General features: G+C 53.1%; 9 protein-coding genes across 9 annotated transcripts; 3 read left to right on the forward strand and 6 right to left on the reverse strand.

The window, feature by feature from the left end:
• Window positions 1-69: 69 nt before the first annotated feature.
• GUITHDRAFT_106372 (hypothetical protein) lies at window positions 70-1,929 on the forward strand (the record flags this gene model as incomplete). The annotated part of the gene is made up of 12 exons (XM_005834746.1): window positions 70-237; window positions 293-337; window positions 441-500; window positions 557-613; window positions 660-719; window positions 823-936; window positions 984-1,113; window positions 1,165-1,208; window positions 1,260-1,325; window positions 1,375-1,457; window positions 1,597-1,669; window positions 1,726-1,929. 12 exons carry the CDS (start codon window positions 70-72, stop codon window positions 1,927-1,929), a joined length of 1,104 nt encoding a protein of 367 aa, XP_005834803.1.
• Window positions 1,930-1,936: 7 nt separating this feature from the next.
• On the reverse strand, window positions 1,937-2,994 carry GUITHDRAFT_151980 (hypothetical protein). Its single transcript, XM_005834747.1, has 8 exons — window positions 2,936-2,994; window positions 2,821-2,892; window positions 2,693-2,778; window positions 2,483-2,639; window positions 2,358-2,436; window positions 2,229-2,310; window positions 2,120-2,180; window positions 1,937-2,073 (listed from the first exon to the last, which is right to left on the reverse strand). The coding sequence occupies exons 1-8, from the start codon at window positions 2,939-2,941 to the stop codon at window positions 2,044-2,046; spliced, it is 573 nt and encodes a 190-aa protein (XP_005834804.1). The 5' UTR covers window positions 2,942-2,994; the 3' UTR covers window positions 1,937-2,043.
• Window positions 2,995-3,365: 371 nt separating this feature from the next.
• On the reverse strand, window positions 3,366-4,342 carry GUITHDRAFT_151981 (hypothetical protein). The gene is made up of 3 exons (XM_005834748.1): window positions 3,932-4,342; window positions 3,543-3,870; window positions 3,366-3,400 (listed from the first exon to the last, which is right to left on the reverse strand). Exons 1-2 carry the CDS (start codon window positions 4,186-4,188, stop codon window positions 3,543-3,545), a joined length of 585 nt encoding a protein of 194 aa, XP_005834805.1. The 5' UTR covers window positions 4,189-4,342; the 3' UTR covers window positions 3,366-3,400.
• A 417-nt stretch (window positions 4,343-4,759) lies between these two features.
• On the reverse strand, window positions 4,760-5,436 carry GUITHDRAFT_106374 (hypothetical protein; the record flags this gene model as incomplete). Its single annotated transcript, XM_005834749.1, has 3 exons — window positions 4,760-4,890; window positions 4,943-5,252; window positions 5,305-5,436. The coding sequence occupies 3 exons, from the start codon at window positions 5,434-5,436 to the stop codon at window positions 4,760-4,762; spliced, it is 573 nt and encodes a 190-aa protein (XP_005834806.1).
• Window positions 5,437-6,643: 1,207 nt separating this feature from the next.
• GUITHDRAFT_106375 (hypothetical protein) lies at window positions 6,644-6,971 on the reverse strand (the record flags this gene model as incomplete). Its single annotated transcript, XM_005834750.1, has 2 exons — window positions 6,644-6,758; window positions 6,799-6,971. 2 exons carry the CDS (start codon window positions 6,969-6,971, stop codon window positions 6,644-6,646), a joined length of 288 nt encoding a protein of 95 aa, XP_005834807.1.
• An 880-nt stretch (window positions 6,972-7,851) lies between these two features.
• Window positions 7,852-8,931, reverse strand: GUITHDRAFT_106376 (hypothetical protein; the record flags this gene model as incomplete). The annotated part of the gene is made up of 1 exon (XM_005834751.1): window positions 7,852-8,931. One exon carries the CDS (start codon window positions 8,929-8,931, stop codon window positions 7,852-7,854), a length of 1,080 nt encoding a protein of 359 aa, XP_005834808.1.
• Window positions 8,932-11,294: 2,363 nt separating this feature from the next.
• On the forward strand, window positions 11,295-12,743 carry GUITHDRAFT_151982 (hypothetical protein; the record flags this gene model as incomplete). The annotated part of the gene is made up of 4 exons (XM_005834752.1): window positions 11,295-12,248; window positions 12,291-12,357; window positions 12,414-12,467; window positions 12,520-12,743. The coding sequence occupies 4 exons, from the start codon at window positions 11,298-11,300 to the stop codon at window positions 12,684-12,686; spliced, it is 1,239 nt and encodes a 412-aa protein (XP_005834809.1). The 3' UTR covers window positions 12,687-12,743.
• Window positions 12,744-13,630: 887 nt separating this feature from the next.
• On the forward strand, window positions 13,631-14,689 carry GUITHDRAFT_106378 (hypothetical protein; the record flags this gene model as incomplete). Its single annotated transcript, XM_005834753.1, has 1 exon — window positions 13,631-14,689. One exon carries the CDS (start codon window positions 13,631-13,633, stop codon window positions 14,687-14,689), a length of 1,059 nt encoding a protein of 352 aa, XP_005834810.1.
• Window positions 14,690-15,374: 685 nt separating this feature from the next.
• Window positions 15,375-17,941, reverse strand: GUITHDRAFT_162598 (hypothetical protein; the record flags this gene model as incomplete). Its single annotated transcript, XM_005834754.1, has 15 exons — window positions 15,375-15,434; window positions 15,572-15,624; window positions 15,704-15,800; window positions 16,015-16,059; window positions 16,106-16,174; window positions 16,396-16,497; window positions 16,720-16,773; window positions 16,857-16,893; window positions 16,943-16,977; window positions 17,064-17,148; window positions 17,348-17,408; window positions 17,468-17,508; window positions 17,605-17,705; window positions 17,755-17,808; window positions 17,855-17,941. The coding sequence occupies 15 exons, from the start codon at window positions 17,939-17,941 to the stop codon at window positions 15,375-15,377; spliced, it is 981 nt and encodes a 326-aa protein (XP_005834811.1).
• Between the last annotated feature and the right edge of the window lie 249 nt (window positions 17,942-18,190).

Here is an 18,190-nt window from a genome sequence, read left to right on the forward strand (position 1 = left end):
CTTAACACTTCTGTTCAAGTGAGCGAATCAATGTATCTTGTTTCAGCAATTGAAACAGTAAAGCAGGCCATGAACATGAATACATATGCTGTATCTCCCACGAATGCTGCTAATAACAACATGATGCAATACAACATTCAACCAAAGTATGCGACTGCTCAGATGTACAACAATTTTCAGCAGGTACAGCCTGTACAAACAGTTTCAATGCGAGCAATGCCCTACAACAGCATGCAGGTTTGCCTTTTTGTGGACCTTGTAAGGTTCATTTATTGTCTTGACTGTAAATCAGGTTCAACCCATGACCACAGCCGTGATTCAAAATCGAAGTGTTATGGTGATCTTCCATGCCATGCAAAGCTTGAGCTCATCAACCTGTTTGAATCTACTAGCCAGTTCAAGACAACACTCAACCTAATGTTGTGAATGACCATTGCAAGAATTGTTCTTCGTTGAAAAGTGAGAATGAGATGTTGATGGAAGAGATTGGGCATCTCCGAGTAAGAACTTGTCAGACACTGCGAACGCATAGTTCTTACTTTCCATGGGCACACAGCGATTGTTGGATAATGAGCGGTCGAAATTGCCGATGGAGAAAGTCATAGTGAAGGAGGTGAGAGAGTGATAAGGTTGTTAGTGATACTTATAGCAACTCCTAGATTCCTGTGGAGAAAGAAGTTATTCGTGAAATTCCAGTTGAAAAAGTCGTCGTCAAGGAGGTAAGGCTGGCGACTTGATCTTGATTTCCTTTGCACATTCTTGTCTTCATCACCCCCGCTCCCTCTCGCTGGCTTGTAGAGCTGAAGCTATTTGCAATGTCAGGTTCCCTTCGAAGTGGAGAAGATTGTCACCCGAGATGTGGAGGTCCTGATCGACAAGATAGTGATCAAAGAAATCATCCAAGAGATTCCAGTCGAAAAAGTCGTACAGAGGGAGGTGCGCAACCCACGACTTTAGGTTTGAAAGCGCTGAATGAATTGAAGGTGCCGGTTGAAAAGTTCTTTGAGAAAGTGTATGAGAAGCATATCGAAGTCCCAGTGGAGAAGGTGGTAAATGTGGAAGTTCCCGTCGACAGAATTGTATACAAGGAAAGGGAGTCTCCCCCTCCAGAACGTGAGCATTGAATCTCATCCTTGCTTTGATAGAGCTGACTTATATCACAAGGTCGAATGGTTGGTATCGGACTGATGCTCGAGCGACTCTCAAACGTTGTTTCTTGTTTAATGCTCCGCAACTCTCTAAGGGTTTCGGCGTCACAGGAATACTACACCTACGTAGAAGAGATCGTCCCTGGCTTTGCGGCAGACCTGAGCGGCCAGATACAAGTGACTGGGATGTTCAGGATGTTGCAGCCCCTCACTCTCCTTGTCTCAGGTCGGTGACATCGTCTTGTACGTCAACGACATCTCCCTGGAGGGGATGCCCCTCGACGACATCAAGCAGGCAAGCAGAATGATGTCTAGACCTCCTCAATAACGCCTGGTAACTCCCAGCTCACCGTCGGACCTGAGGGGACGGTGTGCTCCTTGAAGTTAATGCGCGGCGAGGAGTAAGGAGTAGGGCTGGTTGCCGAAGACTGACTCATGTTTCATTCAGACTGTTTGCTGTCAATCTATTCCGAAGGAGTGCTATGTCGTTGAACCCAAACAACTACGATGCTGCACTAAGGGTGAGAGAGACGAAGAAGAAAGTATCTGCTTGTGTTGGTTGACCCTAGACACATAGATCACGAGCTTTGAATCGTTTCAAGAGTCTGAGAACAACAGCTATCAAGAGAGGGACCATGACCGCAGCAGGTCATCTTCGAATAATACGAACTACAACGGACAAAAAGGTTTTTCTTTGAATGATCCGAGATTTACGTTAACCGTGCAGATGATCGCAGAGTACGCATTTCGTTTTGAACCACGTTATGACTTGAACATCTAGTGCCAACCATTAGCTGCTGCATTTATTGAGTACTGAGATAGACTGTATTCATTCTTGTTCACTTTTCATTACAAGTTTGGGGTCGGAAGAACGAAACAAGACTAGCAACTATTGCTAGTCTTGAAACCACGATGATTGCGCCGACTGATATTTGACTCGTCAAAGTATAGCCCAACCATGACACACTTACTTGTACAACTCCCATCAATGCAGGACCAGAGTAGGAGAAGTTGGTCCGGACAAACTCGCATCTGGTATGGATATCAGATTTCAAATTTAAAGGCAAGAGGCTCGCTCACGGAGGAATGTACATGATTCGCTGATCTCCGTCGACTCCCAGCCCAACCCGGTCCCTTTCCAACAAATACTCGATGAAACCGTCTGTGGCACGAAATGAAACACTGCAACAGTCCCTCTTCTCGGTTTACCATAACCTGCTTGATCGTTCGGAGTGCAAGGCTGGAAGTATAAGATGGAAGCAGTTTCAAGAGTTACAAAGTTGCTCAGCTTCAGGTCACTGTCAGGACAGCTAACGCGCAAGGAACAGGCTTACATGTGCTATGGGAAATCGTCGCTCAACCACCAAATGAGCAGATATCTCATGACATTGCTGCCCCCCCACGTTGTAGATGTTCAAGTCACACACGACTTTTCCGCTCTTAAAGAGTGTTGACTGCCATGATGGAATCGACGTTATGATCGGGTAGATACTGCAACAAGCATGTCATGGAACAACTTGAAGAGACAGAGATCAGGGATCAACCTTTTCCAACAGTCGTCATCATGCAAGCGGAGTGTGGGATGCAGGAATTTCCAGGCCTGCTCATCGTGCTTGAGGTATGGCCAGACCTGGTCACGAGCAATCAAAACTGAAATTCACACGTGGGCAACCTTGAGACAGAGTCTCTTCCACAGCGATTCATCAGATCCGAGCTCCTTGAGCCTCTCGTTCATTCCCGTGATCTGGCACCACTGAGCTTGCAAGACCATCGCCCCCTCGACTCACTTTCATGAGGGTGTGGCCATCAAGTTTGGCCAAGATCGTCGACACCATGAAGTCCGGAAGGTCGCCCAGAAGCTTTTCACCATTGAAATCCTTAGCAGCAGGAATGTCTTCCAGCGATCCCGTAAAAGGAGGAGGCTCCCATGCCATGTCGTCGTCTGAACTGCTGTAATCCTGCTTAGAAAATCAGCACATTACCGTTGCGCCGCCTCATGGCCACCTCGGAGATATCGAAATCTGGGGGCAGGACGGAAGGGATGTCGTACGAGCTCTGGTAGCAACTCGTCAGGAGGAAGAGGAGAGTTAGCTAGAGTGCCTTTTGCAGCTCCAAAAGAATTCTATCTCGCAAGAGGCCAGCGGATTCTGCGGAGAACAAATCAAGGGCTGGGGAGCAACCAAGCAAACAGAGCGATTCAACTTGTTTTCAACTCAGGGTTGTCTTCGAATGATTGCACTATGTCCTTCAGACTTGACGGCACTCCACGTCAGGATGTATTCTGCGATCGAAACTTGTGCAGGCTCACCTGTTGAGAAGGTAGGGAACCGTGTCCCGCTCGTGAAACGGAGCATCGCTCTCCCTGCCGTCACCTGTCGTGCACGCGTCACGCTCTCACAGTCGCCCTTCACGCTGCATTCCTGCTGGCAACAGCTCTTGGCAGAGCATGGGAGCCTCGTGGGGGATTGCGCTGCTTGACGACGCAGGAGCTACGGGGAGATCGAGCGAGCGCTGCGGAGACTCACGAGAACGCGTGAATCGTGAGGCGCGATGGTGGGACCGCGAGGTCCCGCCGAGCAAGCCCCTCGCCTCTCCTCCCCTCTCTTGCATGCTGCCCGTCACGTTTGGCTGCCCTGGGCCCATTGAGAGGTTCGCCATCATGGATTCGTCGGCCCCGAGCTCGGAGGAGAAGTCATGCGAGCGGTTCTCGTGGACGGTGTCACTGCACACCCAGCACAAAAGCGGGAACATCAGAGGCAGGTGATCTCTGCCACAAGATTCACCTGCATACTGAATGCTCCAGGTTCTGAACTTCGTCTCTCGCCTCCTCTCTCAGTCGAAGGTGTGAGGAATTATCCCATGTGCTGTTTCTACCCGATCCGAGATGAATCGTCCTTGGCTTCAGCAAGCCATTCACCAACTCATTCAGCTGAGACCCTCGACCGTTTCCAAACGAGTTCGGCGAGTTTGAGTTGTCACCAGCAAGAGAAAGCTCGCAAGCGAGGACCAAGAACATTGCCAGGGACAGCGTGGGGCGCATGCTGCTATCGATTACTCTCACGATCCCTCCTCTTCCATCTCTACCGGACCTTCTCACCTACATCCTCGTCGCCATAGCCACAGCTCATGTCCATTTCTCCTGCTCCTCTCCTGCTCCTCTCCTCTCCTCCCCGTCTCCGACCTGTCATCACTTTGCCATGGATAAAGACTCTGAGGTGAGCCCAGTACAGAGACTGTCGGGGAACAAACAGTCTTTGGAGCAAAGCAGAAACAGTCTAGACAACTGGAGGAAATCGATCATGAGAGAGAAACTTTGTCCACTGCTGTTGATGGGCTGAGCAGGCTGGACTGAGACGGGAATGGTTGCCTTCTAAACAAACCGATATAGCGACATTCTAGTCCCAATCCTACGAGTCAGTTTGCCACGCATGGTATCAGATTTATTACACCAGTAAGAAACTTGGCAAGTTTCAATTCCTGGCCTTGGTCGACCTCCCTCCGACCGCTGAGATGCCGCGCAATCGAACTCAATCTGCTGCCGTCAGCCAGTGCCGTGCGAGCCCCAGGGCTCGTCCAGGGTCCTCAGGGCACTTGTGATTTCCAAATGGGTTTTACTTCTTGTACACGAGGTAGCAGGCCGTCGATATGGTAGCAAGGATGGCGCCGATGCCATTGGGTCCCCACACGTAGATGTCACTGATTGCCCGTCCGTACATGAACCAGAACAGACCGTTAAGAATGCCTGCGTCACAACATGAATCAGCAACAGTGATTGAGCATGCCGCATGCCTTACCAGCCACGGTCAGCAAGGGATCGATGGATTGAGCGTTCTTAGTCTTGATCACCGTAGAGATAGTTGCGAGAGGTGAGCAGTAGTAGATCATCAACAGCGCAATCCCAACTCTGCCGATCACTTCCTTGGCAGGGATGCTAAAAACTCCCGAGAAGGCAGCGATGATGGCCAAGCCGATGGCAGAGGCATAACTAACAAACGACTTCATGATGGATGACTTCTGCTGGACGCTGCCCATGGCATGGCCGGTGTAGGTGAAGAAAAGTCCAAGTGACAAGCCCACGATGTTAGGGATGACAATCCAGACGTTCTGTTGTGCCAGTGAGAGACCCAGTGGAAGATTAGATAAAATGCAAGTGAACCTTCACAAGAAGTGCATAGGTGAGCCAGGCAGCACAGTTTCCGCACTGCGCTGGATAGGGCTGGAGATTCAACTCGCCCAGGGCCCCATCCTTCTGAGCCTTGAGAACAGCTGGGAGGGGTGAAGAGAACATTGCAATGGAGACGAGAAGCCCACAAAGAGGAGCCAACGTCTTAAGAACAAGATCGCTGGACAAAACTGAAGCTTTCGTTGCTGTAGCTCCTCCTCTGTATCCAAAAACACATTTCAGCACAAAGGAACATGAGAAGCAGGTCAAACCGGAGGTTGCTTCGAGAGAGTACGAATTGCTTTTGCTTGAGGGAAATACCAAATGGTCTTGAAAAACTTGGCTTCCAGGTAGTAGCCTTTGAACCAGAAAGTCCGATGGAAGTTGAGACCAATGCATTTGCACTGAGAGGAAGAAGCAAGGTGCAGAGAAGCAGAAACGACCTGCAAGTGGGAACGTGAGAGCAGTCATAGGTCATTGCCGCCCAGATTTGACAGCCAGGCATCATTCTTCTCTCTAAAAACAATTACACAGACAATGAGAGGATCTTAAGTGGCTGTAGATCTCAACGGCAAAGAGCAAGGTTTCAATCGCGCTGCCAACTTGTGTGCCTCTGTAAGGAGAAACTTCTAGTTTCCCTCGAGGTAACATGCTCAATCTTCAACAAGTCGCTGCCATGAAATTTCCCTAGTCATCTCAGATTTTCCGCTCTTGTCTCCCTATCCACCCCTCCTCTCCGCTTCCCTCCCCTCCCCTCCATCTTTTACCTTCCTGCCATGGTAACGGGGAATAATCGATGGGTTTCAACCGTGGGGTAGGGTGAATCTGCCACCGGTATTTATTCCTACAAAGAGATCTTGATATGGGGGGTGAGACAGCTTGGTAGGCCCTCATTTTTGGGGCAACTTGAACAGTAAAAAGGCCGTCGCTTGCGTGGTTGTAGCAACGGTTTTCGCTGCCTCCTTCGTTTCCTAGTATTTTATTGAGGCGGGTTTGTAGGCTTTATCCTCGTCCTCCTTTGCATCTGAAGCTGTCGATGGAGGTAAGTGGAAGCACAGGCGCCTGTTATCTCAAGATACCGCAGGATCATTTTTCAAGGATTGACGAGCAATGCACAAAGATTGAGAAACGACTTGCAGAAGACAAGCAAAGTATGTGCCGCCGCGGATCGATCGAGCGATCGCCGACAAATGTGATGATTTCTAGACGAATGGTGATGATTTGTACAGGTCTAGAGGGGAAAATTGTGGGTCTTGCAACAGAAATCGTCGAAAATAATCAGAGTATACCGCAACGACTCGAGTGGTCTTCGAACAGAAATCGTCGAGAATAATCAGAGTATACCGCAACGATAGATCGAGCGAGATACGAAAGCCCGCGACGCGAAAAGGATGGCTGATCTCGCCATCTCCACATCGATGACCTGCATATCGCTAGCCCCGCACGACCTGCACGCGTCTCGCAGGACGCGGGCGAGGGTCGTCGTACTCGAGCTTGACGATGCAGTCTCCCTCCTGCACGCCCTTGGCATGAGCCTCGGAGTCAGCCTTGACACGGCTGACGCGGATGGGGACGGCGAAGGCGTCTCGCTCTCGAAGGCGAGCACAGATGCCCCAGCTCTCTGACTCGAAGTCGACAACCAGCTGCCTTGTCTTGTGCATGCTGGTCACAGCAAGGAGTCAAGAGCAGAGCAGCAAGGAGACGACACGGGAAGATGACAGCTCAGATATCGCCACAAAGACCTCGCTGAGACCCACACGTACAGACAAGCGCTCAAGCGAGGCTAGAGCGCAGGGACGAGCGGAGGAGGAGGAGGATGTGTCAGGCGAGAGCGAAGGGGTGTGGGATGACGAGATGAGTGCAGAGTCACGCCCACACACGCAGGCAGCGGCCCGGACACATCATCGGACAGGTCAGCCAGCAGCTCGGGCGAGAGCAAGATAGCACATCAAGGTACTCTCTAACAACTACGTGCGGGCAAGAGCTGGCCGAGGGTGAGCTAGAAGGGCGTCAAGAGTCCAAGGGAGCAAGCCGGCCGTGCCAGCACTCTCGGGTCAGGGAAGCGCAGGCGAGTAGAGGACGGGAGGACGGGAGCGTGGCAAGGGGGGAGGTGGGTGGGGGCAGGTTTGTGGGTGAGGACAGGAAGGGACTGAGGTTGATGATGGAAGGCTGTGGGTTTCGCCGTACCCGTGGGTTTGACGGGAATGGAAGGGAAGGAAGGGGGTGTGGTGGGGTGACCCTTCTTATCTAGTGCACTCTGTTCGAAAACAAGGCGGAGAGACAGGGGTGGGTGGGGGCAGGTTTGTGGGTGAGGACAGGAAGGGACTGAGGTTGATGATGGAAGGCGGGGAGTGACGATGACGGGGAGGAATGGGCGACATAGATCACGCCATGGTGTAGGGCGACCTTGATACGCAATAGAGGAGAGCAAGATGTAGCAATTGCTTGCGGTGTGTATGATCCATGTACAATATGTACATTTATTCAATCAAAATCATCTCTCACCCCTGCCATGGAGATGCCTGACAGGAGGCGCTGCGCTCATCTTCTCCCTCCCACCGTCACCGCTGGCTTGGACTCTCGCTGACAGTCCCTCGCCTTGATCCTCCCCTGCAGATACGACGCCCCGACCCCGCACGCCTCTGCCACCTTCCTCAAGTCCGCCTTCCCCCCCGCTCTCCCTGCCCACACCTTGTAGATCAGCTCGGCGGCTACAGTAGCGGGAGCGCCCTGGATGTGGCTGCCTGACTGCAGCCTGACGGCGTCTGCAGCATAGCTCTGCGGGAGGTCGAGCCTCCCTAGGAAGCGATCGAGCAGCTGGTCGTAGGCCTGCGGCCTCGTGCCCTGGTTCCGCTTCATGGCGCATCTCGAGACTTTGTAGAAGGCCGCCCCCGTCGCCTGACAGACCTCCCGCATCGTGCGAGACTGGCCGAGCTCCTTGCAGGCCAGAAACAGAGCTGCAGACACGTACACAACCAGCCTGCTCTTGTTGCGAGGCATGCGGGCTGCGATCCCCAAGGCCTCCTGCCGGACCTGCTGGGTGACCTCGAGCTTCTCGCCGAGCTCGCTGATCAGGCCTCTGAGCTCGGCCATGTAGGGGTCTGGGACGTCAGCGGCGCCGAGCTTAGCCCTCTTACTGCAGCCGGCGCGGGCGTCGTCGCCATCGACGGGTCTCTTGGAGCCAGCAGCTGGGCCGCTGCTGCCCCCGGCGCACGTCGGGCTCTTGGGCCCCTCTACCAAGACGAACTGGTAGGGAGACGAGCGATGGACGACGCCGCAATGCGTGCAGACGACGATCGCGTCTCGCTCGATGACCTGCATGTCGCTAGCCCCGCACGACCTGCACGCGTCTCGCAGGACGCGGGCGAGGGTGACCCTACAGCTGCCCCCCGCGAGCAGCTTGGGGTGTCTGCCGTCGTGACGGACGTACTCTACGGTGTCGTCGTACTCGAGCTTGACGATGCAGTCTCCCTCCTGCACGCCCTTGGCATGAGCCTCGGAGTCAGCCTTGACGCGGCTGACGCGGATGGGGACGGCGAAGGCGTCTCGCTCTCGAAGGCGAGCACAGATGCCCCAGCTCTCTGACTCGAAGTCGACAACCAGCTGCCTTGTCTTGTGCATGCTGGTCACAGCAAGGAGTCAAGAGCAGAGCAGCAAGGAGACGACACGGGCAGATGACAGCTCAGATATCGCCACAAAGACCTCGCTGAGACCCACACGTACAGACAAGCGCTCAAGCGAGGCTAGAGCGCAGGGACGAGCGGAGGAGGAGGAGGATGTGTCAGGCGAGAGCGAAGGGTCAGGTCAGTAGTCTAGGGGTGTGGGATGACGAGATGAGTGCAGAGTCACGCCCACACACGCAGGCAGCGGCCCGGACACATCATCGGACAGGTCAGCCAGCAGCTCGGGCGAGAGCAAGATAGCACATCAAGGTACTCTCTAACAACTACGTGCGGGCAAGAGCTGGCCGAGGGTGAGCTAGAAGGGCGTCAAGAGTCCAAGGGAGCAAGCCGGCCGTGCCAGCACTCTCGGGTCAGGGAAGCGCAGGCGAGTAGAGGACGGGAGGACGGGAGCGTGGCAAGGGGGGAAGGGAACGAGCGTTGCCATAGAGAGTCCCCTTCCCTAGGTAATTATAGCCTGCCTTGACTGCGTTTGTGGGTTTCGCCGTACCCGTGGGTTTGAGCGGAATGGAAGGGAAGGAAGGGGGTGTGGTGGGGTGACCCTTCTTATCTAGCTAGTGCACGCTATCGAGAACAAAGGGGTCCTTGGACTTGAGCCTGGTTTTGATTTTGGGTTTAGTTCAGCACGTGCGACAGGGCATGGTTGAATGGAGATTGGGGCACGGTCGACAAAGGAGATAGACAGCACGACAGAGTGGCATGAATGGATTGATTTATGATTACTATCAAAGGATATAGATTAGTAATGATTCAAAGACACAAATGTCCGTTTTGATTGTTGAGATGCAATGTTTCAGCAGTTGTACATATTAATCAAGAAAAACATAGATCCCATGTTTTAAGACCTTCAAGTAGTTACATGCGATTTATGAATGACGTTTTTACAGGCTCAAGAAGGTTTCTGCATAAGGCATCCAAAGTAGAATGCTGCCTAAAGAGACGACAGGAGAAGTAATTGACAGTGCATGTTTGAAGGCCCTCGGCTCTCAACAATCCACCGTGATCGATGAGGAATACATCCCTGCGAAGAAGGCAGGGAAGGTTCTCAACAAGTTCCTAGAGGAAGATGATCAACAAACGTACATAGACTCTGACAGGTGAGCAAATGTGCATCTGATCATGCTCCTTGTCTGCCGTTTTGACACCATTTCAGAAAAACGATTCTCTCCACTCTCCATGCATCAATCATGAAACAATAATTTGTAAATTATCAAGAACATCAGAATGATGAATGACCTTTATCTCTTGATGTATTTTACTCTTTCGATCCCTCCTGCCTATCCCACGCACAGAAATACTTGTGCTAAGCTCACGGTTTCTTTAAGGGTGACGAATATCAGCAAAAGTTGTAAAACTATTCGAAATTCTGGAACACATGACATCTCCGGGGGCACTGTGACACAATTCAAGGTCTGTTGTTGCATATCATAACTGTCGTTGGACTTCACTGCTGTGAACAAGCAATCTTACTCATCTGTGGCCCTCATCGTATGTTCGAGCAAACTTTCCTTCACATGAACCGACAAAATTTTCCAGATCTACAGACATCACAACGAGTGCCATGATCCCTCAACAGGGACAGCACAACTGCCGCAACTCGAATGAATTTTCAAGTCTCATAAGAATTCCATCAGACTCTAATCAGAATGAAGATGGGATCAAATGAGGATGAGATTGATTGAAGGATTATGACGATTGATGGTAGGGTTATGACGAGATACAGGCATTTTTATGAGTTAATTGATGATGACACCGACAGTAGAAAAGAGAGAGGGAAGGACGCGAGGTCTCCACAGGATGCTTTCAGTCGCAGTACTGTCCGTTTGTTGCAGCACTTTCATCACATATCCTGGAACCTGTACTTGAGTCATTGTCTCGTCTCCGATGATTGTAAAACATCCTTTCACTCTCTTCTCCATTTGCTAATACCTTCTTGGTCCATTACTGACTTTAGCGTACAGGCCGTCGCTTGCGTGGTTGGAGTGCCGGTTTTCGCTGCCTCCTTCGTTTCCTAGTATTTTATTGAGGCGGGTTTGTTGGCTCTATCCTCCCCCTCCTTTGTTTGCTTCGGTTTGTCCTTCTTTTTCAGTCAATAAAGTACGGACTTTAGCGTCGTGAGTTGGCGCCAAATCTGAGGCCACAGACTTTCCTTGAACAGTGGGGAGGACCCCCCATCTGTTACTACCATAGCTTTATTCAACTAATACCTTTCTGGTACTGATAAGTTTACTTCTGTTTGTTCAAGTTGCCCCTAATCCTACCAAGTTCCCGGAAAGCGCCAGGGAAAGCGCAAAACTGACTCAGGTGATGTTGGTGAAGGACGTGTCGAACAACATGAGCGGCCTCGGAGAAGGAGATGAAGGGAGCCTCGGAGAGAAGGGAGAGGGAGAGAGGAGAGAAGGAGAGGGAGAGGGAGACGGAGAGAGAAAGAGCGGCCTCGGAGAAGGAGAGGAAGGGAGCCTCGGAGAGAAGATGAGAGAGGGAGAGGGAGAGGGAGATTCTGTGAGACTCGACAGCATACGAGAAGTGTATTCCGACGACGATTTTGAGAACATGGTGTATTCTGGCGCTCCTGCAGATCTGCCTGCAGTGAGGAGAGAGATGCTGAAACAGAGCACCATGGCTGCTGACCGAATGAAAGCAAACGGATGGTCCAACACTTTGCCGCTGGAGCACTTGAATCGCGTCGGGCAGAAGGTAGGCCTGCCACAGGTTTCAATCAAAAATAAGAATCATAATGACATAGCGCCGAACGAGGGTGGGCCCAAGGCTGGGGATAGCTTTCAGGCAGATCTATGCGTCAAGTTCGAGCAAGACGTCGCTCTGCACTATTTCTTCAGAGGGTTGATCGAAAATTTTGAAACTGACGTAAAACCTGTCGCCGCAACTTATCCGAACCATCCGAATTTCAACGATGTTCGCATCAGACAAGGACAATACATGTGTTTCGAGATTACCCTGTCGTTGAAAAAAATTTTGAGCAAAATTCATCAGCTTGTACGGCTCTACTCTGCTAATGGTCTCAAAGACGACTTTATTGGAAAAAGAGCAGAAATTGCAGTCATTGGTCTTATCGTTAGCGGGGATAGGAAGAAGTTTGAAGATACAGCCGAGAAGCTCAGATCTTTCTTCCAAAGAGCTAGCGAAGACGAAGTTCTGTCCAAGTACATGATCGATAAAACGATTCCGATTTTCCTTTGTCGTGTAAATCGCAAGAATCTACACACCCGGGTGATGGATCTGAAACTGTCGATGGAGGTAAGTGGAAGCACAGGCGCCTGTTATCTCAAGATACCGCAGGATCATTTTTCAAGGATTGACGTGCAATTCACAAAGATTGAGGAACGACTTGCAGAAGACAAGCAAAGTATGTGCGACAAATGTGATGATTTCTTGACGAATGGTGATCAGTGATTTGTACAGGTCTAGAGGAGAAACTCGTGGGTCTTCGAACAGAAATCGTCGAGAATAATCAGAGTATACCGCAAGGAAAGATGGAGCTACGAATGGTGATCAGTGATTTGTACAGGTCTAGAGGAGAAACTCGTGGGTCTTCGAACAGAAATTATCGAGGCGATGAAGAGCCAGCGGCAGGCGATCACGACAGAAAGGATTATGTCACCTGAAGCTGCGGTCGGATTCTTTGCCGCCTCGGTGATTGGAAGCTTGCTCTTTTCTCGTTTTCGTTCCAACTAGCCAGCGATTGGTCTTCCATAGTATTCTTTTCTCTTTTTGTAAACCATATCTGGCGATAGATGTTGTGCCATAGGCAGCTTATTTGGTCCATTCGTTACTGGAACTTACTTGGCGGATCGGAGCGAAATACGAATAGTAATAATTGCTACATCTTGCTCTCCTCTATTGCGTATCAAGGTCGCCCTACACCATGGCGTGATCTAGGTCGCCCATTCCTCCCCGTCATCGTCACTCCCGCCTTCCATCATCAACCTCAGTCCCTTCCTGTCCTCACCCACAAACCTGCCCCCACCCACCCCTGTCTCTCCGCCTTGTTTTCGAACAGAGTGCACTAGATAAGAAGGGTCACCCCACCACACCCCCTTCCTTCCCTTCCATTCCCGTCAAACCCACGGGTACGGCGAAACCCACAAACGCAGTCAAGGCAGGCTATAATTACCTAGGGAAGGGGACACTCTATGGCAACGCTCGTTCCCTTCCCCCCTTGCCACGCTCCCGTCCTCCCGTCCTCTACTCGCCTGCGCTTCCCTGACCCGAGAGTGCTGGCACGGCCGGCTTGCTCCCTTGGACTCTTGACGCCCTTCTAGCTCACCCTCGGCCAGCTCTTGCCCGCACGTAGTTGTTAGAGAGTACCTTGATGTGCTATCTTGCTCTCGCCCGAGCTGCTGGCTGACCTGTCCGATGATGTGTCCGGGCCGCTGCCTGCGTGTGTGGGCGTGACTCTGCACTCATCTCGTCATCCCGCACCCCTAGACTACTGACCTGACCCTTCGCTCTCGCCTGACACATCCTCCTCCTCCTCCGCTCGTCCCTGCGCTCTAGCCTCGCTTGAGCGCTTGTCTGTACGTGTGGGTCTCAGCGAGGTCTTTGTGGCGATATCTGAGCTGTCATCTGCCCGTGTCGTCTCCTTGCTGCTCTGCTCTTGACTCCTTGCTGTGACCAGCATGCACAAGACAAGGCAGCTGGTTGTCGACTTCGAGTCAGAGAGCTGGGGCATCTGTGCTCGCCTTCGAGAGCGAGACGCCTTCGCCGTCCCCATCCGCGTCAGCCGCGTCAAGGCTGACTCCGAGGCTCATGCCAAGGGCGTGCAGGAGGGAGACTGCATCGTCAAGCTCGAGTACGACGACACCGTAGAGTACGTCCGTCACGACGGCAGACACCCCAAGCTGCTCGCGGGGGGCAGCTGTAGGGTCACCCTCGCCCGCGTCCTGCGAGACGCGTGCAGGTCGTGCGGGGCTAGCGACATGCAGGTCATCGAGCGAGACGCGATCGTCGTCTGCACGCATTGCGGCATCGTCCATCGCTCGTCTCCCTACCAGTTCGTCTTGGTAGAGGGGCCCAAGAGCCCGACGTGCGCCGGGGGCAGCAGCGGCCCAGCTGCTGGCTCCAAGAGACCCGTCGATGGCGACGACGCCCGCGCCGGCTGCAGTAAGAGGGCTAAGCTCGGCGCCGCTGACGTCCCAGACCCCTACATGGCCGAGCTCAGAGGCCTGATCAGCGAGCTCGGCGAGAAGCTCGAGGTCACCCAGCAGGTCCGGCAGGAGGCCTTGGGGATCGCAGCCCGCATGCCTCGCAACAAGAGCAGGCTGGTTGTGTACGTGTCTGCAGCTCTGTTTCTGGCCTGCAAGGAGCTCGGCCAGTCTCGCACGATGCGGGAGGTCTGTCAGGCGACGGGGGCGGCCTTCTACAAAGTCTCGAGATGCGCCATGAAGCGGAACCAGGGCACGAGGCCGCAGGCCTACGACCAGCTGCTCGATCGCTTCCTAGGGAGGCTCGACCTCCCGCAGAGCTATGCTGCAGACGCCGTCAGGCTGCAGTCAGGCAGCCACATCCAGGGCGCTCCCGCTACTGTAGCCGCCGAGCTGATCTACAAGGTGTGGGCAGGGAGAGCGGGGGGGAAGGCGGACTTGAGGAAGGTGGCAGAGGCGTGCGGGGTCGGGGCGTCGTATCTGCAGGGGAGGATCAGAATTTGCAAGGTTGTGAAGGAGGGGGTAGGGGCTTAGGGATGGTCAGATGGGGCTTAGCTATGGCCAGAATCATGACATTAGTGGTAGGTTTTCAATGATAAATGACAACTTGCCTTCTTTTTAATTTCCATCTGCTTCTTATCCTCTGTGAAGGGCGAGGGGGAGCTGCTGGACGATGATGATGGGGAGGAAGGAAAGTTAGAAAAAGGGAGGGAGGAGTTTAAAGTAGGGAAAGAGAGGGAGGAGAGGAGCAGGAGCAGGAGCAGGAAGAGGAGGAGGAGGAAGAGGAGTGTGCTGGGTCTCTTATCAGTGTGGATTGCTGTTTCAACGTCAAATTGTTTACTTTGAGGCAGATTGATGTACATCCACTGACTTCTTGCGGTCCTTAGCAGTCATCGAAGGTACCATTACCCCTTTGACCTGCCTCACAGACAGGCGGCTGTCCCTTGACCTAGCGATCCCACGTGATCACTACGGGACGCGTGCTCCTCCTACCAGCTCCCACCAGCACTCCTTCACCCTCCCCATGTCAGACTCCCGCAGTCCCTGTCTGCTGCTTCCTCTTCCTCGCTTGCTGATCTTGTGGAGGTGGAGACAACCTTCCTGCTCCACCCCTCTCCAGCTCCAGCCCGCCTCGAGCATCTACATCTTCGAGCGGCTCCTACGAGGACAGCAGTGGATCGCGTCCAAAAGGTTCGTTCTTCGTTCTCTCTCCCGACGCTCAGAAGCCAAACTTGTGCGCCAGGTTGCGAACTTGCTCCCAGAAGACCAAGCACAGGACCTGGAGGAGAGGATGAGCTCAAGGGCGGGAGAAAAGGCGGAGCAGGAGGAAAAGGTGCAGAAGCAGAAACAGGAACAGGAGCAGGAGCAGAAGGTGCAGGGCAGGAGCAGGAGCAAGAGCGGGAGCAGGAGGCTCACAGTGTGGGGTCCAAGACGAGCATAGTGTGCTGTCCATCCCTTAAAGAATCCTCCTGCAAACAGGTACGTTATTCTTAGATCTGTAGTCTCCTCTTCCTGCTCGTGCTCGTGCTCGTCCTCCTCCTTTCTCACCAAGCCCCTCAGCTCTCGCAGTCTTGATGAAACAATCCACAGGACCCGAGTAAATTCTCTTGGCGCCCTGAGGCTGCGTGTAGAGCCTCGTGCTCACCTGAAGAAAAGGGGAGGAGAGGACGAGGGTGAGGGGAAGATAACGGAAGGCGAGGAGAGGAGGAAGAGAAGGGAAAAAAAAAGTAGGAACAGTTGGCGGCGAAGGAGATAAAAGAAGGCCGAAGTCGCATGAAGTTAGCAGAGCGAGGGAGCCGGAAGGAGGTGGGAAATGGTTGTAGGGAGATTGGAAGGAGAAGAGGCGGAGAAGGTCTTACGACATCGAAGGGGTTCATGATGGTAGTAACCACAATTCCCGACACCTTGTACATCAGTCAAGCAGCCTCGGATCCCTCCTGCCTCCTCAACCATCGATGAACTGAAGTGACACAAAATTCCATCATGAAGATAACCCAGCGCAAGGATTCGCTGCTTCACCTGCATGCTGCCGTGTCAGCTCTCGTCTCAGTTCCCTCCTCCTCCTTCTCCTCCCTCCCACCCCCACATCTTTCTCCTCCTCCTCCTCCTCCTCCTCCTCCTCCTCCTCCTCCTCCTCCTCCTCCTCCCACATCTTTCTCCTCCTCTTCCTCCTGGCCTTCCCTCCCTTCGTCTCCATGACCTCATCCTCGTCCTCGCTTTGCCCTTGCTCTCGGTCGTACCGTCTCATAGGTGGCCAGCTGCGAGGCGGATCCTACCATGACGCGAGGAACGGCTCCATCGATTCCCCTGAACCAGCCAGACATTCCCTCCTCTTTGTAGACCTGAACGACATATAAGGGAATGATTGCTGTCGAGGTGGGTCCAGGGGCAAAAGAGAAAGAGAGAGAACGAGGGAAGCTCGTGAGTAAGAGGTCTAGGTAGAGATCGAGCAACAGCAGTAGCCTTGTAAAGGTGGTGGAGGAGAAGAAGCAGGTTGAGCAGGAGCAGGAGCAGGAGGGGCAGGAGCAGGTGGGAAGAGAGGGAGGAAGTAGAACGAATCTCACCTTCACGAGACCATCGACCATTCCCTTGTAGTCGTATTGGTTAGCATGGAGAGTCTGAATTCAAAGAGGAAATTTTCAGACACAGATAAGGAAAAATGAAAAGGTTTGAGAAGATGATTTCAAGAGAGTCAACAGACCCCGCTGTTCTTGGCGATCTTTGACATGGCTTGCAGCCTGGGAAGGGAAGCTGAGAGACGCGAGGGCAGGAGACGAGTCGAGTCACCTGCATTTGACCATGAAGAACGGCGAACCGATGACCTGCCGACGGGATGAGTTGAAGGGGCAGGAGGAGGAGGAGCAGGAGCAGGAGGAGGAGCAACAGTCCGCAGAAGCTTCATACTCACCGCTCCGATGGCACCAGAAGTAGCTCCCGCCCCGATCTGCCTGAGAACGTTCATGGGGCTGTGGCTGCCGTCATCGTTGAGGAGCCTGAGAGAGCATGAGGGAGAGATCACAGGGTAACCCTGGAGAGCAGACAGCAACTTCATCTGTACCATCGGAGTACTTTCGTCTGCTCTTTCACTCCCTCCCCCACCAAGAACAAGGAGCATGCCTCATCCTCTTACCCCATCCTTCCCCCCAACTCGCGTCTCCTCCATTCCACATCTCCTCGTCCGTTGCTCCTCACCGCTTCAGGGTTGGGTATATCCCCAATCGTGCGCCGTTCATGAAGAACTGATACACCATCCCTGCTCCCAACCGTCATCCTCCCCCGCACGATCTCCAGCACCTCAGCAGGATCGTCTACCTGGCACCAACCCCTTCTGGATAGCAAGGACCCCCTCCTCCCTGCGCCAGCCACAGCACGTAAGCTCCTCCTCAGCCACAGCACGTCAGCTCCTCCTCAGCCACAGCACGTCAGCTCCTCGAACTTCCTCATCCTACCTGGGAATCTTCATGAAGGCATCGATGAGTCCCTTGTACACGCGCCCTTGAGCTGCGCTGTTGGCCATCTCGCCCTGCAGCTGTAGCCTGGTCTTCACGACCTGCACCTCTCGTCAGCCGGAGCTTGAGGTCAGCAGGTCCACGAGTCACCTCGAAGGGGTTGCTGAAGACGCAAGCAAGGGATGCCGCCGTTCCTCCCGTGATCTGCGTTGAGGGTCATGCCAGCTCGATGCACTTCAACAACGCGCACAATGTCCGTCATCAACTTCCTCTGGGTTGACTTCACAGGAGGAGGCTCCAAATCTTCGTCGAAGGTGATCTCGTCGTTGTTCGCCATCTGATGCGGAGCACGTTAGCAAGATGGAAAAATTCATGTTTCCTCCTCATTCTGGGAGACTATGTGTAGACGAGGAAGACACACTAGCTCTCTCCCTCCCTCCCTCCCTCCCTCCCTAGGTCAGGAAGCTTGACGAGACTACTGCTCGGCGTGGATCACGGAAGAAAGACTGGAGTCTCAATGTTTCAAGAAGATTAAAATCCCAAGCTTCTTGGTTTCTCTAAACCATTCCTCTTGCAGACTCCCTTC

This window comes from Guillardia theta, assembly GCF_000315625.1.
Source record: "Guillardia theta CCMP2712 unplaced genomic scaffold GUITHscaffold_24, whole genome shotgun sequence".
NCBI classification, from domain to species: Eukaryota; class Cryptophyceae; order Pyrenomonadales; family Geminigeraceae; genus Guillardia; species Guillardia theta.

Coding starts and splice junctions, on each gene's coding strand:
- GUITHDRAFT_151980 (XM_005834747.1), bottom strand. Junction 2,640..2,692: donor GATGACGACTGTTGGAAAAG/GTTGATCCCTGA, acceptor TGCTTGTTGCAG/TATCTACCCGATCATAACGT. Junction 2,437..2,482: donor GACGATTTCCCATAGCACAT/GTAAGCCTGTTC, acceptor AGTGACCTGAAG/CTGAGCAACTTTGTAACTCT.
- GUITHDRAFT_151981 (XM_005834748.1), bottom strand. CDS start 4,188: ATGCGCCCCACGCTGTCCCTGGCAATGTTCTTGGTCCTCGCTTGCGAG. Junction 3,871..3,931: donor CTGGAGCATTCAGTATGCAG/GTGAATCTTGTG, acceptor CTGGGTGTGCAG/TGACACCGTCCACGAGAACC.